We start from the raw sequence: 16803 nt of genomic DNA on the forward strand, positions 1-16803 counted from the left end.
TGCTTTTACTTTTACTTTTCAGCACATATCATGATAGCATGATTATGCATATGTTATCTCCTCTCATTTGAGTATCATTTCTACTCCTGTTGTCTTGGATAACTGTCTTTGTCCATTCCAGCTGCCATAGCAAAACACCACAGGCTAGGTAGCTTACGAACAACAGAAATTTGTTTCTCACAGTTTTGGATGCTGGAGTCCAAGATCAGGGTGCCAGCAAGACCACTTCCTATGTAGTATTTTAGAATATTCATTCTCTCATCTCAGTTTTATTAATTCACTTAGTAATACTGCTGAATGAAAGTTTTCCTAACTCTCCACCTTCCTCCACCTGGTGTCTGCAGAAAGCCTATCACATCACATCAAAATTTTTACTTGATTTCTTCAAGAATGAGTTAGTTGCCATCTCTAGAAGGACTTTCCTCACCCAAAGATGGTCTAAGTATTCCTTATGTGGGCCCATGCAGCATCAAGCACATGTCCTTATTCTGTTTCCTGCATTATCTTCCCACTAAACTGGCCATTCTTGGATGGCAGGGTCATTGATGTTTTCTGTTATCTCAAGGCCGCAGGCAAATGTGACACTCTAGTGCCTATCATAGTATTTTAGAAAATTCAATCTGCGACCTCAGTTTAATTAGTTCCTTGGTAATACTGCTGAATGAAAGTTTCCTAACTCTTTCTCCTTTACCCAGTGCCTGCAGAAAGCATACCCATGCCTTCATTCAAGACAATGGAACTGTTTCCCACCGTTCCATTGATTTTTGGAACAAAATGAGAACACGTTCAAATAAACCCCTAGTGTGGCCAGCACATAATTCTGCTCTTTTAATATAGAACCTACATATACTGAGCCATATTTGCAATCCCTTCATTTACAACCAGAGGCTGTCACATACAATTGCTTCAAGGTTTCTTCTCTTTATAACAAACGGGACACAACAGAAAGCTGAAGACTTCAGCTTTCAATCAATTAATAAAATGCTCTCCTTTTATATGACCTTCTCTATTTTCATTGCCTCTGATTTGACCCTCAAATTCAGCTCGTTTGAATTAGAAACAGCCCTCCAATCATACCAAAACAAACTTTATTTTCCTCTAACATCCAAGTACTGTGATCATTCCATCTTTTAGAAATATAACTTAACAAATAGAAAGGCTCTTGGAGTGGAAATTTGTCAATTATTTAAGGACAAAAAAAAATGTAACTTGGAATAGGTTCTTTCAGAAGTGAAATTTCTAATTTCCTTGAATATTCCTGTAAGAGATACATATTTAATTCACCTTTCTTTGGGAAGCCTTTCCTTGATATCTCTCTCTCTCTCTCTCTCTCTCTCTCTCTCTCTCTCTCTCTCACACACACACACACACACACACACACACACACACACACACATGCATAATATATATATATGCACTTGTCACAATGTAATTCCCCATTTAGTTATGGGGCTTTGTGAATGATGGATCTTCTATCATTGCACTTAGTTATGTTATTCCACATTTATTAATTAATAAATGTAATTGCACATTTAGTTATGGGACTTTGTGGCTTATGACTTTTCTATCATTCCATTATAAACTCCAGGAAAGCTGGGGTATTATAAGTGGTTGCTGAGCATATGATGCGGTACAAATATTGGTTTAATGAAATTAGATAACTATTGGTTGAGTGAAAGTGAATAAACGAATGTTTTGAAAATTTATGCCACTCTTAACATAAATCTCCAGCCACTCTATGCTCGCCTGAAAATATGGTATGCAGAATTAAATATGTTAAAATGGAAGTGATGTGGGCAGTGGAAAGTGGAGCATGTGCTCCTTTCCGTCTAGTAATTCTTCTTCTTTAGCTTACTGATGCAATGTAACTTAGCAGTAAGACTGGGAAAAGACCCCATTAATTCCCCCTAACTTCACTCTTTCCTCATGGGTTTCCACAGAAAGTTCCAAGTTCTTTTACATAATACTCAGGTCGCTGAGTTATAGCCATCCTTGCACAATTAATCTGTGGGCTCCTAAAGAACAAGGCATGATGTTATTCCTTTATTTTCTCAGATTTTTAATATAGTAGCCAAAACAAAGAAAGGGCAAAACACATTGCTGTGGGACTGAGTTAACTTAAATACCTAATTCATGAAAGGAAATAAGAATAAAAGCTATACTGGGCAAAGTGATTTACCAAGAGTACACACATCGATGGAAAAGTTACTTTAACTCTTGTCCCTTTATTACCAACATCTGGCTGGGTTCAGGCATTATAGTAATCACAATTATAGCGATGTGCAAAGTGTCAGTAGCATATAAGCCTAACTGTATTTATTATAATGCAGTTCAGTATTAGAAAACTCCCCCACGGTGCTGTGGTTGAAAGCTCTGCTCACAGCACACAGAAGGTAAAGCTGGCTATGATGTGGCAATAAAGCACCCTCCCAGGTGAGAGCTGTGTAAGTCCAGGTCGGCAACTAGCTGTGACCCCCAAAGCTCAGCGTCTTGCAATAAGCTATGTGAGTCTGCAGACTCATGTGGTGGCTCGTCCCTAGGTTGTGTATCAAGTTGTCTCTCCTCCTGGGTCCAGGTTAAGGCAACAAGCCTTCTTTCACATCCCAGTGGTCAAAGAAGTCACATGGTCAAACCCGAATCTAACACCAGAGCTCTGACATTCACAGTGCATTGAAAAGGGCAACATGCCTTTTCTGCACTCCTAGTTTTGGTGTCATTGGCCATGAAGGCTTCCTATGAAGAGCCTTTACAGTGAATGTGATGAAGGTATTATTAAGCTCTTTGGAAAAAAAAAAAAAAAAAAACTAGAAGAAAAGAAATACATGTTTTTTCAGGTTAAATTCTTGGACTTAGAAAACATAAGGAGAAAGTCTAATAAAACTTGGTGAAGTGCATATAACCCTGTATGTATTACTAAGGTTTGAAAGGGGTAAGATTATGGTACATTGCACTCAGACATAGCTTGCAGAATTTGACCTTTCACTAGTTATTGGTCAGGAGTATCTCAAAGTCACGTGGTCCACATGTTAACATTATGCTTCTAAAGAGCAACGTTTGCCACAAAGTGAATCTATCATCACAGGGGTTCTTGTGCAGGGAATAGAACTAAAAATACAAATAAGTCAACTCTTATTAAATAAGGGAAAGAGGCTATAAAGCTAAACCAAACATACATACTATTAATATGTTTGTTGTTTTACACTAATGAAAAAATAAAATGAACTGTGTTTTTTAGTTAAAACCTTAGCCAATATACTAAGCCAGCTAAGACAGGCCCGATCGAAGACACCTTGGAAATGAAATCATGTCTGCTCTAGGCTCAGGACTTGTACTCTGACATGTTGGAAAGTGAATTTTAGTGATCAGGAAAACCTTATTGTTATTTAAAAGGTCAGCTATTGTGAAAATTACACAAAAGTAAGTTGACTACATTAATCTGAATAGGAACAATAAAAATCATGTATAACACCTAATCCTATATAATAAAAGGTTAATTTAAAAATTGTCCCTTCAACGGGAAGTGAGACCAGGAGTTCAACCGAGAGTTCAACCAGGGGGCGGGGCCTGCCAGTCAACTGCCATGGCCCCTTCCCCTGGCTGGCCCTGCCCCCAATTAACCCCCTCCACCCTGATAGGGTGGCGGGCTGGCCAGACCCCACCTGTGCACAAATTCTTGCACCAGGCCTCTAGTTTCATTTATATTATGTTTGATTTTTCATAAGATGGACAGTATCTAAAACACTAGGAAAATAGCCCAACTTTTGGAAATTTGGCTCATTTCAATAAGTCAAATGGAGGAGTAGGAGAAGCAAAATGATTTTTTAAAATTTATTAAATATGAATTTTTAAAGAATATTACCTTTGTTTTGATCTCATATAGAATTAATCTGCACAAGACTACAACAGAGTAACACAAAGAAGTGTTTGTAAAAAATGTGGCAATTACACAGCGATGTCAGTACCATGGAGCTATATGGCACATTGCTTTTTTTTCTATTTACAACTTTAAAAATAATATTTCAGATAGGAGCAAAAAAGTGGACTGACAGAAATATATACTTTAAAAAAATGAACCCCTGGTGTGGCCAGTACATAATTCTGCTCTTTTAATATAGATTTTTTATTGATTTTCATAAAATTGCTCTTCCTTTGAGATTACCCCTGAATTAATTAATTTGATGGCTCAATACACCAAACGGCATTATTCAATTTTGTGTCAGATTTGGTTTATTGAAGAGAAATGAAGTGAAAGGAAAGTTGAAAGTGATAGGAAAAATTTAGCTTCATTGAACAACCAGGAACACTTTAAGAAGAAGATCATATGTATTACAATTAAATTTAAAAAAATAAATGTAAAGGGATTTATGTTTCCAGGATGAAAATGTTAAGCACCAGAATCTGTTATTTAATAGAGTAAGAGAGAGAGGTACAGGAGAAGTACTTTGTAGTTTTGTGATACGGTCATTTAAAGGAGGGACATTTCATGTGGAGCCGGTCAAGTTGTGTCAGGAATAAGAAGGAAGGAGGGAAGGAGGAAAAACTACGAATTTATAGAGAAAAACAGAAGAAGGAAGCAATTCAAAGGCGTTGGAGAAAGCAGAGAGGGCTTACTACTGGCTGAGGTAATGCTATGGAAGCAGGGCTTTGTGTCTGCCACCTCTTCCTCTGGGCGCTCTAGTGCGGCAGTGGCAAAGCTTCCGTCAATATCCTCAAAGCCTGATACCATATAATCTGACACTAATACCTATTTCAGTAACTTCACAAAAGGTGCTTGAAAGATAATGTCATGGACTTTTTGATGTTTTGTATAAATAAAATATATATATATATAGAAATTTAATTCACCATTTTGTGAATGCAATGTTTTGTGAATAAAATTGTGTTAGAACAGACCACACTCATTGTTTCCATATTTTCTAAGCCTTCTCCCTCTCTTCTAAAGCAGAGTTGAGTAGTTTTGCAACAGAGACTTTAGGACTGATACAACCTAAATATTTACTGTCCAGCCCTTTAGAGAAAAAGTTTTCTGACTTCTATTTGGAGACTTTATTAAAAGTAGTTAAACTATAAGAAGTTTAGGGAAAGGCATAAGCATACAGCAGCTATCAGAATCCCAGTGGCAAGGACATCATCAATGAAGAGAAATCTGCATCAGACATACATTGTGATCTAAATTGTTGAATATCCAAACAAACATGCCTTCTTCTTGGGTCATGCCTGACAAGCCATCTTGTGCAACCATTTTATTTGCATAAAGTCTCACCCACAGGGTAGAAACTTCATTGTGCAGTTATAACGATTTCATTCCTCCTGACAGTTTGTGTTGAATAAATGATTCTCAATAATTATAATAAAAACAAATTGAACTTTATGAGGAACACAAAAACTGTGAGACAAGGCAGTTAGCAATGGTTGCCAGAGCAGGAGGAGTGAACTAACTGAAGAAAGTAGAAAGGATGTGGAATGAAACATGTTTGCCTGCTCTGTGTCAGGGACTTTTTATGTGCATGCAATTTATTTTTCACAGTTGCCTAGCAAGGGAAGACATTTTCTTTTTTTCCCTGCAAATAAAAATAACTGAGATTCAGAAGTGTTAAGTTCCCCGTCACAGTGGGGTGTGCTGAACCTGGCCCTGAGGGAACAAAGCCATACTCTCCAGAATGTGACCTGGGAAATGCAGTGCTTGGTTTCCTTCACCTTTGACTGTAAATCTGAGCTGCAGCTAAGAAAACAGGCAAAGGAACAAAAAACAGGCAGACTGGCCCAAGTGTTTCTACTGTCATTGAAGAAATATCCAACTTCATAGGAAGCTGCATAGTACTTTTTAAAAAGTTTTCATTGATTTTTAGAGAAAGGTAGGGGGAGGGAGAGAGAGAGAGAAACACTGATGAGAGAAAAATGTCAGGACCCTTACAAGTCCCCTGCTGGGGATCAAGCCCACAGCCCAAGGATGTGCCCCGACAGGGGGAATTGAACAGTGACTCATGGGTTGAAGCATAACCATTGAGTGACACAGGCCTGGTGGAAGCTACTTTTACATTTCATAGGCAGTCATAGGTTTCAATGACACCCAATTTTGCTGAGGATTTGATGCATAAAAGTGACTGTTATTTAATGTATTGAAAACAACAAATGACAAAAGGCAGTTTTAAAATAGCTAAATTTTTGAGTACTTAGCATCTTTCATCTATTAAAAATTATGTACTAGTATTAGGCACTTGTTTCATGCAGTGTTCTATGCATCTAGTAGGTATTGAATTGTGCAAATTACAAATAAGAAAGCAGAAGCAGTGAGAAATTGAGTGACTCGCTATGGTAAGAAGTGCCTGGAAAGAGCTAATAAAGGGCTAAACCAGGGTAAGACATCAGTTGGTCTGTCTGTGAGCCTGTGCTCTGAACCATCGTTATACTGCTTTATCTGTGCAGCTTTTCAAATAATGTATTCATCTATTCAAAAACATATATTCAGTTTCTACTATGGGCTGTGTGTTCTGATGTGATTGAGGATATTGCAGTGAGAATAAACAATTCAAAATCCCTGCCTTCAGGAAGTTCACTAATATATTTAGAAATTCAATGCAGTATAATTTTGTATTTGGTAGATAGGGTGGGGGTATTTTCATTGAAGAACTAAATTTTCTCCCAAAATAATATACACAGAGTTTTCTAAAAAATCAAGAAGAGAGGAAAACCACAATTTTAGTAATTTAATCATTAAAATACTTTAAGACATTACAAATGAAATCATTCAATGTATAGAAGATGGGCTATATTAATTATAGTTTTGGCCCCATTTATATCTTGCTTGTGCAATTTGAAGATTTGGGTCATTTGTAGAAAAGGAACCAGCATGTCCTCTTACATGGTCATGTCATCAGCTTGGATATTGTAAGAGATAAGTAATATATTTTTAAAATATAATAAACACTGGAAATTTTATATTTGATCTCAGATAGTCTCAAATGTATCATTTATTTACATTTTCCAGTTTATATTCTCATTTGAGCACCAAAGCTTTTTGAAGTGATTATTAAAATTTCCTGCCACCCATCCACCACCTTTCTGTAAGGTACCAGAGCATATGAATTTCCAAAGATGTTTGTGGTCATTTAGAGGTGAAATCAAGATTAAATTCTATATTAGTGATCCATACATATGTTTCTGTTATGCATCAATATTAGACAATTTCAAGACTGTATTTATGGTATAAGTTCTTATTCAAAATGGAAGAATAGCCAGCAACTAAGAAATTTCTACACAAACTGAAAACTCATTTTCCAAAATTAAAGCCAATGCTATAAAGTCAACCCCAATATTCAATAAGTGGTATTGTATGTTCAATTGCATCTTCTCAAAACGTATGTGGAAATCCAAACCCCTGGTACCTGTGAATGTGATCTTATTTGGAAAGGGTGCATTTGCAGTTGTAATTAAGATGAGTTTATATTGGATTAGGGTTCACTCTTAATCCAACAAGACTAATGTCATTATAAGAACACTAGAGGCCCAGTGCACGAAATTCGTGCATGAGTAGGGTCCCTAGCAGTTGCCGGCTGCTGGCCAGGGCCTCCCTTCCCCCAGACACCTGCTGCTGCCACCAGATGGGGTGGGGCCAGCTGGGGAGAGGGGCCGCAGGTGGTTGGCTGGCCAGCCCTGCCACCTGGTCAAAGTCCTGGGCGAACTCCCTGGTGAACTCCCATTTGAGGGGACAATTTGCATATTAGGCTTTTACTACATAGGAAGAGAAAGACACAGAGACAGACATATACACAGAGGAAAATGCCAAGTGAAGACACAGGCACACAGAGCAAAGAGATCATGTGACGATGGAGTTATGCAGCCACAATTCAAGGAGTGCCAAGGATTGCTGGCCACCACCAGAAACTAAGAAACAGCATGAGCCTGTTAACTTGATTTCAAAATTTGAGTCTTTATTATGTGAAAGAACAAAATTCTTCTGTTTGACACCACTCAGCTTGTGGTAATTTCTTATAACAACCATAGGAAGTTAATAGACATGGCTCCCTTAGTTTAAGGCTCAGAGTTGCCTTGCTTGCTAAGCATCTTCACACTGATTCTATTCTTGTAAAAATATAGAAAGTTCTGCTCACAAATGTAATTTTCTCTTAATAGAAATGTATCTCTTAATGATGTATCCTTGGGCTAAATTTTATTAATTTGTTTGCTTATTCTGTTGCCTCATCCTAGAGTTCACACTATTCATAAAGCTTCCAACTTTTCCATAAAACATGCCTGTCACATCATCAGGTTTATTCTGTTTATTTTTCTTACAGACAGCCATCATTCAAATGCAGTGGTTTAGTTGTTGATTTCAATAAATTAGCCAACTCTGGAGGCTCTAATCTACAACTCAAAAGATTCAGAAAATGAAATAACCAAAGCTGAAAATTCTCTGATAAATAAGTTCTTACTTGATGCTTTTACAGGAAAAGGTCTCAGCAAATACATTAGAGAATCCATTTTAAAATATAGTTTTCCATTTCTATTTTTAGTATTTATATGTTTTCAAAATAATGCACACTCAGAATAGTACATTTAAATTAAATATACATTTTAACAAATAATTTAAAAGATACTATCTAACAGCCACTCAGTTTAAAAAAAGCAAACATTGCCATAAGCAATACCATAAATGACACTAAGCATGCCCTGGCTATCACAACTTATTCCCATTCCCCTATTCATAATTGCTAGCCTGGATTTTAAGCTGATAATTTATTTTCTTTCTTTACAATCGTATCTAATAAAAGAGAAACATGCAAAATGACCATACCCCTGACATGCTTCCCATTGGCTAATCAGCAGGATATGCAAATTAACTGCCAACCAAGATGGCGGCCGGCAGCCAGGCAGCTGAAGCGAGCAGGAGGCTTGCTTGCTCCAGTGACAGAGGAAGCCAACGTTCCCAGCCTGCTGGCCTGCTCTAAGCTACACTCTAAGAAAGACTGTTTCAATTATAGAAGCTAAACAAGCTCCAGAGACCTGCTTTCAGCCAGCTTCAGCCTCAGAGCTTAGAGCTGCAGTGATGGCAACAGAGTTTCAATTATAGAAGCCAAACAGACCCAGAAACCTGCTTTCAGCCCTCAGAGCTGAAGTCGACTCTCAGCTCCAGTGACAGCTATAGAAGGTAAATAAATCCCAGAATTAAAAAAAAAGAGAGTCTGGGAACTTCAGTTGCCCTCCAGCCTGAAAACAGCTCTCAGGCCCTCACCCAGACTGGCCAGGCACCCCAGTGGGGACCCCCACCCTGAAGGGGGTGTGACCAGCTGCAAACAGCCATCATCCCCTCATCCAGGCTGGCCAGGCACCCAAGTGGAACCCCCACCCTGATCCGGGACACCCTTCAGGGCAAACCAGCCAGCCCCCACCCATGCACCAGGCCTCTATCCTATACTACAAGCAGGACGGGACAGTGCGAGCTGCCATCCGGGCCCCATGTGCAGCCCTGGGCAGCGGGGCAGAAGCCCCGCCCCCAGCCAGGACCCCTGTGTGCCACCTGAGTCCCCAGCTGGGACCCCCGTGCCACCTAATCCCCGCACTGCTAAGCCCCGCCCCCAGCCAGGACCCTATGACTATTGGAGAGAAGGAAAGTGCCGCTGGGCCCTGGGTTGCTGTGGTGATCTGGCCATTGGTAAGTAGAAAAGTGTGGCCTGTAGACAGCCCCCAGCTGTACCTGATCCGGGAGTAGGAAAGCAAGCCTGGCCTGTGGGCAGCCCCAAACTTTGCCTGCTCCCCAGTTGCCATGGTGACCAGGAACAGGAAAGCAAGCCTGGCCTGAGGGCATCCCCCAGCTGGGCCTGATCCAGGAGCAGGAAAGCAAGCCTGGCCTGTGGGCAGCCCCAAAATTTCCCTGCTCCCCGGTCACCATGGTGATCCGGGAGCAGGAAAGCAAGCCTGGCCTGCGGGCAGACGCAAGCTGGGCCTGATCTGGGAGCAGGAAAGCCCAGCCTGTGGGCAGCCCCCAGCTGGGCCTGCTCCCCGGGAGCAGGAAAGCCCAGCTTGCAAGCAGCACCCCCATCCTGGCCATAGCTCAAGGGAGAGTACAACATGCAGGTGAGGACAGGAGCATGAGAGATCAACACAGAGGGGCTCCTGCTCCAAGCCTCCATGGTGTGGCTAGGGGCAGGCCCCCAGCCGACACACACACACACACACACACACACACACACACACACACTGCCTGCTCTGAGCCTCCAATGTGGCTGGGGGCAGACCCCCAGCAGACACACACATACACACACACGCGCGCGCGCACGTGCGACGCCTGCTCTGAGCCTCTGCCTCCAGACTGTGGCCATCAGTAGGACATCCACTAAGGGCTCCCCAACTGTGAGAGAAGCAGGCTGCGCTGAGGGAACCCCACCTCCCAGTACATGAATTTTGTGCACTGGGCCTCTAGTCCTATCTAATAAAGAGAAACATGGTAATTAGCCGTACGTCCACTACCCTTCCCATTGGCTAATCGGGGCGATATGCAAATTAACTGTCAGCCAAGATGGCGGCCGGCAGCCAGGCAGCTTGAAGCTAACATGAGACTTACTTGCTTCAGTGATGGAGGAAACCAACGTTCCCCGCCTGCCTTGCTGGCCTCTGAGCTTGCAGTTTGAAACATTGTTACAAATATAGAAGCTAAACAAAACCCCTGAAACCTGCTTTCAGCCAGCCAGGATCTCAGAGCTGGCGTTGATACAGTGTTTTGATTATAGAACCAAAACAAACCAGATACCTGCTTTCAGCAGCAGAGGCCTCAGAGCTGGAGCCAGACCTAAAGCTGGCCCAGCCTGAAAACATCCCTCAACCCCTCACCCAGACTGGCCAGGCACCCCAGTGGGGACCCCCACCCTGAAGGGTGTGTGAACAGCTGCAAACAGCCATCATCCCCTAACCCAGGCTGGCCAGGCACCCCAGCGGGGTCTCCCACCCTGACCAAGGACACCCTTCAGGGCAAACCGGCCAGCCACCACCCATGCACCAGCCCTCTATCCTATATAGTAAAAGGGTAATATGCCTCCCAGCACCAGGATCAGTGGAGCCGAGAGGCCTCCTGGCACCGGGATCAGTGTGACAGGGTGCAGCACCCAAACTTCCTGATCACACTGCGGCTCTGTGTGTGAGAGGGGGACCACAACCTCCCTATACGCCCTGCTCTGTTGGTGACAGGGGAAGGCGCCCCAAACCCCTGAACAGCCCTGCTCTGTGCCTGATGGGGGGAGAGCTCCCCAACCCCCTGATCGCCCTGTGGCTCTGTATTTGACAGGTAATGGCGCCCCAACCCCCCACCACGGGCCCTGCTCTGTGTGTGATGGGGTAGAGCCATAACCTCTCCATCGGCCCTGCCCTGAGTGTGACAGTGACGGCACCCCAACTCCCTGATCGGCCCTGCTCTGTGGGTGATAGAGGGCGGTGCCCCAACTCCCCTATCGGCCCTACTCTGTGAGTGACAGGGGTGAGCTCCCCAACCTCCTGATTGGCCCTGCTCTGTGTGTGACAGGGTACGGAGCCCCAACCCCCCTGATTGGCCCTGCTCTGTGCATGACAGGGGGCAGCACCCCAACCCCCTGATTGGCCCTGCTCTGTGCGTGACGGGGGTGGCGTCGCAACCTCCCCATCGACCCTGCCTTGAGTGTGACAGGGGGCGGTGCCCCAACCCCCCAATCGGCCCTACCCTGAGCATGACTGAGGGTGGCATCGCAACCTCCCGATCCGCCCTGCTCTGTGCATGACAGGGGGTGGTGCCCCAATTCCCCAATTGGCCCTGCTCTGAGCCCGACCAGGGGCTGCACCTAGGGATTGGGCCTGCCCTCTGCCACCGGGGAGCAGGCCTAAGCCAGCAGGTCATTATCTCCTGAGGGGTCCCAGACGGCAACAGGGCACAGGCTGGCCTAGGTACCCCCCTCCCCCCCGAGTGCACAAATTTTTGTGCACCAGGCCTCTAGTGTATATATATATATATATATATATAGATATATAGATATATAGATATATCTATATCTATCTATCTATCTATCTATATATATATTAGAGGCCAAGTGCACAAATTTGTGCACAGGTGAGGTCCGGCTAGCCTGCCCTGATGGATGCCCATTGGCCCGGGCTGCTGGGTGTGAAGGGCCACTGGTGGTTGACCGGCTGGCCCACCCCTGATTGGATTGTTGGGGGCCGAATGGGGGCTGGGTCAGCCGCAGGGGGGCAGGGGGCAATAGGGCTTGGATCAGGCTCGTTGGCTGCAGCAGTGTGTGTCATAGCCAATGATCATCCTGTTCGTTCTGCTCATTCTGCCATTCCAGTTGCTGGGCTTTAGATAGGTAGATAGATAGATAGATAGATAGATAGATAGATAGATAGATAGAAAGATGTCACAGAGCAATATAATTTATTTTGTGGCAGATTGTCTTTTTCAAAGATTACTACAATATTCTTCCTTCTCCTAGATCCTCTTCTATGATGTGACTTTGCCACTCCACTATCAGAAGGAAGCTAATTCATCTCCTTAGTTTGGACACTGAAAGCCCTGCAGCTTGGGGAACCCCTCAGTTTCAGGCCACATGGAACCATTGGTCAACCTGTTTAGGCTCATCCTTGCCCAGACACCAAAAATGTGAGTGAATAATTCTCTAGACAATTAGAGTTGCCATCATTCAAATAGCCACAGCCCTTCAAATCTTCTCACTGAAGCCTCTAACCCAGTGAAGCAGAAAAATGTCATCCTCCTCTGTTCTGTCTAAATTATTGACGCAAAGAACTTATAAGAATCACAAACCAGTTGTTTTATGCCGTTGAGTTTGCAGGACTTTGTTACACAGTAATACATAAGAATGACATTTTAAACTATTTTTAAATTCATTATAAAGAACATTTGTATTTTTCTTTTGTGCCTTCATTTTATTTCAGAACAAATGACTAACAAATTTGAAGATATAGAATATAAATTTAAGAAAAATTAAGGAATTTTACATATATAATGTGGGGAATCAAATAATGATAAAGAGGTCATTTATTCAAGAAGACATAAACATTCTAAATGCACCTAATGACTGAATATCCAAATACATGAGGAAGAAAACATTAGAATTGCAAGGTGAATAGACAAATCCACTCTCATAGTTGTAAAATCCAACACCCCTCTTTCAATAATGACATATCCAGCAGAAAGAAAATCAGTAATGATATAGTTAAACTAAATAAGCGCCATCAATAAACTGGATCCCATTAACATTCATAGGATATGTTATCCAACAATAAAGTAATAAACATTTCTCAAGTTCACATGGAACATTCATCAAAACAAGCCACATATTGTGTCATAGAACTTAACAAATTTAAAAGCATAGAAATCATATTCTTTCCATGTATGTTCATTTCACAATGGTATTAAGAAAGAAATGGCCAAAACCGGTTTGGCTCAGTGGATAGAGCGTCGGTCTGCGGACTGAAAGGTCCTAGGTTCGATTCCGGTCAAGGGCATGTACCTGGGTTGCGGACACATCCCCAGTAGGATATGTGCAGGAGGCGGCTGATCGATGTTTCTCTCTCATCGATGTTTCTAACTCTCTCTCTCTCTCTCCCTTCTTCTCTGTAAAAAATCAATAATATATATATATATATATATATATATATATATGTTCATTTCACAATGGTATTAAGTAAGAAATGAATAACAGATAGCTAGAAAAAAAAGCCTATATTTGGAGGTTAAATGATACATTTCTAAAGAACACCTAGATCAAAAAAAGTATCAACAGAAATTTAAAAATATTTTGAAATAAATAAAATTTTAAAACATAACATTACTATTCATGAGATGAAAGGAAGCAGTGCTTAGATAAAAACTTTAAGAATTAAATGTATACATTACAAAACAAGAAGGACTTCAAATGAAAAGATTAACTTTCGACCATTGGTCACTGCATATTGACAAGTAAGGCTAAATCTAGCATGAATGTAGAGTAGAAATTTATGGAATTGAAAACAGTATGTTAAAGGAGAAAAATCAACAAGAGCTAGTTTTTTAAAAAAATATCAATAAAACTGATAAAACATCACACAAGCTAAACAAAGAAAAAAAGGGAAAAGAGAAAAATTATCAATAGAGAAAATAAAAGATCACTACTACTGATCAGTGATCTTTCCATAGAGAAAGATCATTGCTACTGATTGCATGGAAAATACAATTATGCTAAAAGGGATACCATAAAACTCCAAGGCCGCAAATTTGTTATATGAAATGGATCAATTACTTGACAGGTGCAAGTTACTAAAACTCCCACAAAAAGAATCAGAAAATCTCCACAGGTCTGTTAATATTGAGTACATTGAATCAATAATAAGTAACCTTACAAAAGAAAGAGAAATCACCAGACCCAAATGACTTCAACAGTGTATTCTAACCAACATTTAAAAAATTAATTGTACCAATTTTCCACATTGTATTCCAGAAGACAGAAATAAAGAAATAGATAAGCACTTCTCAATTCATTAAAGGAGGTCAGAATTATCCTATTAGTAAAACCAGATAAAGACATCAGAAGAAAGGGAAAGAACGAGTCAATATCTCTCAAGAATGGAGAAGAAAATACCCTGATATCAGTATTAGCAAATCAAAGCCCATAATTTAAAAAGATAATTATACATAATGGCAAATGGAATTTACTTCTGATTGGCTAGCGTGTTTCATCATGTAAAAATCATTGCATGAAATACAGCAGCATATGGATAGATCTTGTAGAAAAACACATGATCATATTGAAGTAGAAAAAAAAACATTTGACAAAATCCATTACGTTTTTATGATTAAACGCTCATCAATGTATGAATGGAACAGAACTTCCATATATTGATAACATCTATGAAAAACCTATCAGTAACTTTATACTTTTATGACAAAAGGGACATTTAACCTAAGTTCAAGAACAAGGTGAGGATGTCCTCTCTTACCACTCCTGTAATTGTTAACTGAAGCAACCATACAAAAAAAAAAAAAAAAATGGGGAGCCGGGGCCCCCGGGGGCTGCGGCCGCGCCCTCGCCCGCCCCGGCCCAGGCGCGCGTGTTCCGGCCCTTCAGCGCCGAGGACGAGGGCCAGCAGCCCACGGAGATCGAGTCGCTGTGCATGAACTGCTACCGCGACGGCGTGACGCGCCTGCTGCTCACCATGATCCCCTTCTTCAGAGAGGTGATCGTCAGCTGCTTCTCCTGCGAGCACTGCGGCTGGAACAACACGGAGGTGCAGTCGGCGGGCAGGATCCAGGACCAGGGCGTGCGCTACACCCTGACGGTCCGGGCGGCCGAGGACATGAACCGGGAAGTGGTGAAGACAGACTCGGCCACCACAAGGATTCCAGAGTTAGATTTTGAAATTTCTGCCTTCAGCCAGAAGGGAGCTTTGACCACTGTTGAAGGACTGATCAGCCGAGCCATCTCTGGCCTGGAGCAGGGCCAGCCCACTCGAAGGGCAAATGAAGAAGCCGTCGCTGAAAGACTGGATGAGTTCATTGTCAAACTGAAAGAGCTGAAGCAGGTGGCCTCTCCTTTCACCCTGATCATCGATGACCCCTCAGGGAACAGCTTCGTGGAAAACCCGCACGCTCCCCAGAAAGATGACGCCCTAGTGATCACACATTATAACCTGACTCCGCAGCAGGAGGAGATGCTGGGGTTCCAGGCAGAGGCGCCAGAAGAGAAGCCGCAAGAGGAAGATCTCAGAAACGAAGTGCTGCAGTTCAATACAAACTGCCCAGAATGCAATGCTCCAGCTCAGACCAACATGAAACTAGTTCAAATCCCCCACTTTAAGGAGGTTGTCATCATGGCTACCAACTGCGAGTACTGCCGTCATCGGACCAATGAGGTGAAATCTGGAGGCGCAGTAGAGCCCTTGGGCACCAGGATCACACTCCGTATCACAGACCCCTCAGATATGACCAGAGACCTGCTCAAGTCTGAGACGTGCAGTGTGGAAATCCCAGAACTGGAATTTGAGTTGGGAATGGCTATCTTTGGGGGCAAGTTCACCACACTGGAGGGGCTGCTGAAAGACATCCAGGACCTGGTGACCAAGAACCCTTTCACACTGGGTGACAGTTCCAATCCTGGCCAGGTGGACAAACTGCAGGAGTTTAGCCAGAAGTTGGACCAGATCATGGAGGGTAAAATGAAGGCCCACTTTATTATGAATGATCCAGCAGGAAACAGCTACTTGCAGAATGTGTATGCACCTGAAGACGATCCGGAGATGAAGGTGGAACGTTATAAGCGCATGTTTGACCAAAATGAGGAGCTAGGGCTCAATGACATGAAGACGGAGGGCTATGAGACCGGCCTGGCCCCACGGTAGCAGTGGACCGTTTCCCAGCCAACCTCCTGTACTGCTCAGACCACAGGCTTACTTATTACTATTGGAAAAGCGGGGAGTGGCCTCACCTGCTCCTGTGAGGAGGGCATCTGGTCTGAATCAAAGATCCTGGCACACTTTGTAAAGTGTGTGTGGTGCGAGTGCACCCCCGTTGGGTATTTGACCTTATTTCGGAGGTTGTGAGTCAGCTTGGGAAGAGACCTGGAAGCGCACTATGAGGAATGTCACTATCACTTTTTCCCACAAGTCTTCGCCCTCTGTCCACACCGTGCTGCCCTCTAGAGCTGGAACTCTGAAGCTGAGGAAGGTGGAAGACAGCTGCAGCTGGAGTTTAGGTGTTGGTTTTGGGGTGTACAAAATACTGACTCTCCACACAAAGGGAATCTTCCGAGGGAGGGAGTCCAGCACAGGTGAAGAAGTTCTCATTAAAAC

The 16803-nt window shown here is 42.6% G+C and overlaps 1 protein-coding gene across 1 annotated transcript in view; it reads left to right on the top strand.

The window, feature by feature from the left end:
* The window catches only part of LOC118669388 (zinc finger protein ZPR1-like), a 46507-nt gene extending 30041 nt beyond the window's left edge, over positions 1 to 16466 (top strand). The window contains exon 4 of the mRNA XM_036335507.1: positions 14980 to 16466. Coding sequence (XP_036191400.1) covers positions 14980 to 16353 — 1374 coding nt within the window. The 3' untranslated portion in view covers positions 16354 to 16466. The remainder of the gene's footprint in view (positions 1 to 14979) is intronic.
* Positions 16467 to 16803: the final 337 nt, after the last annotated feature.

Source organism: Myotis myotis, unplaced genomic scaffold (genome assembly GCF_014108235.1).
Source record: "Myotis myotis isolate mMyoMyo1 unplaced genomic scaffold, mMyoMyo1.p scaffold_m19_p_14, whole genome shotgun sequence".
NCBI classification, from domain to species: domain Eukaryota; kingdom Metazoa; phylum Chordata; class Mammalia; order Chiroptera; family Vespertilionidae; genus Myotis; species Myotis myotis.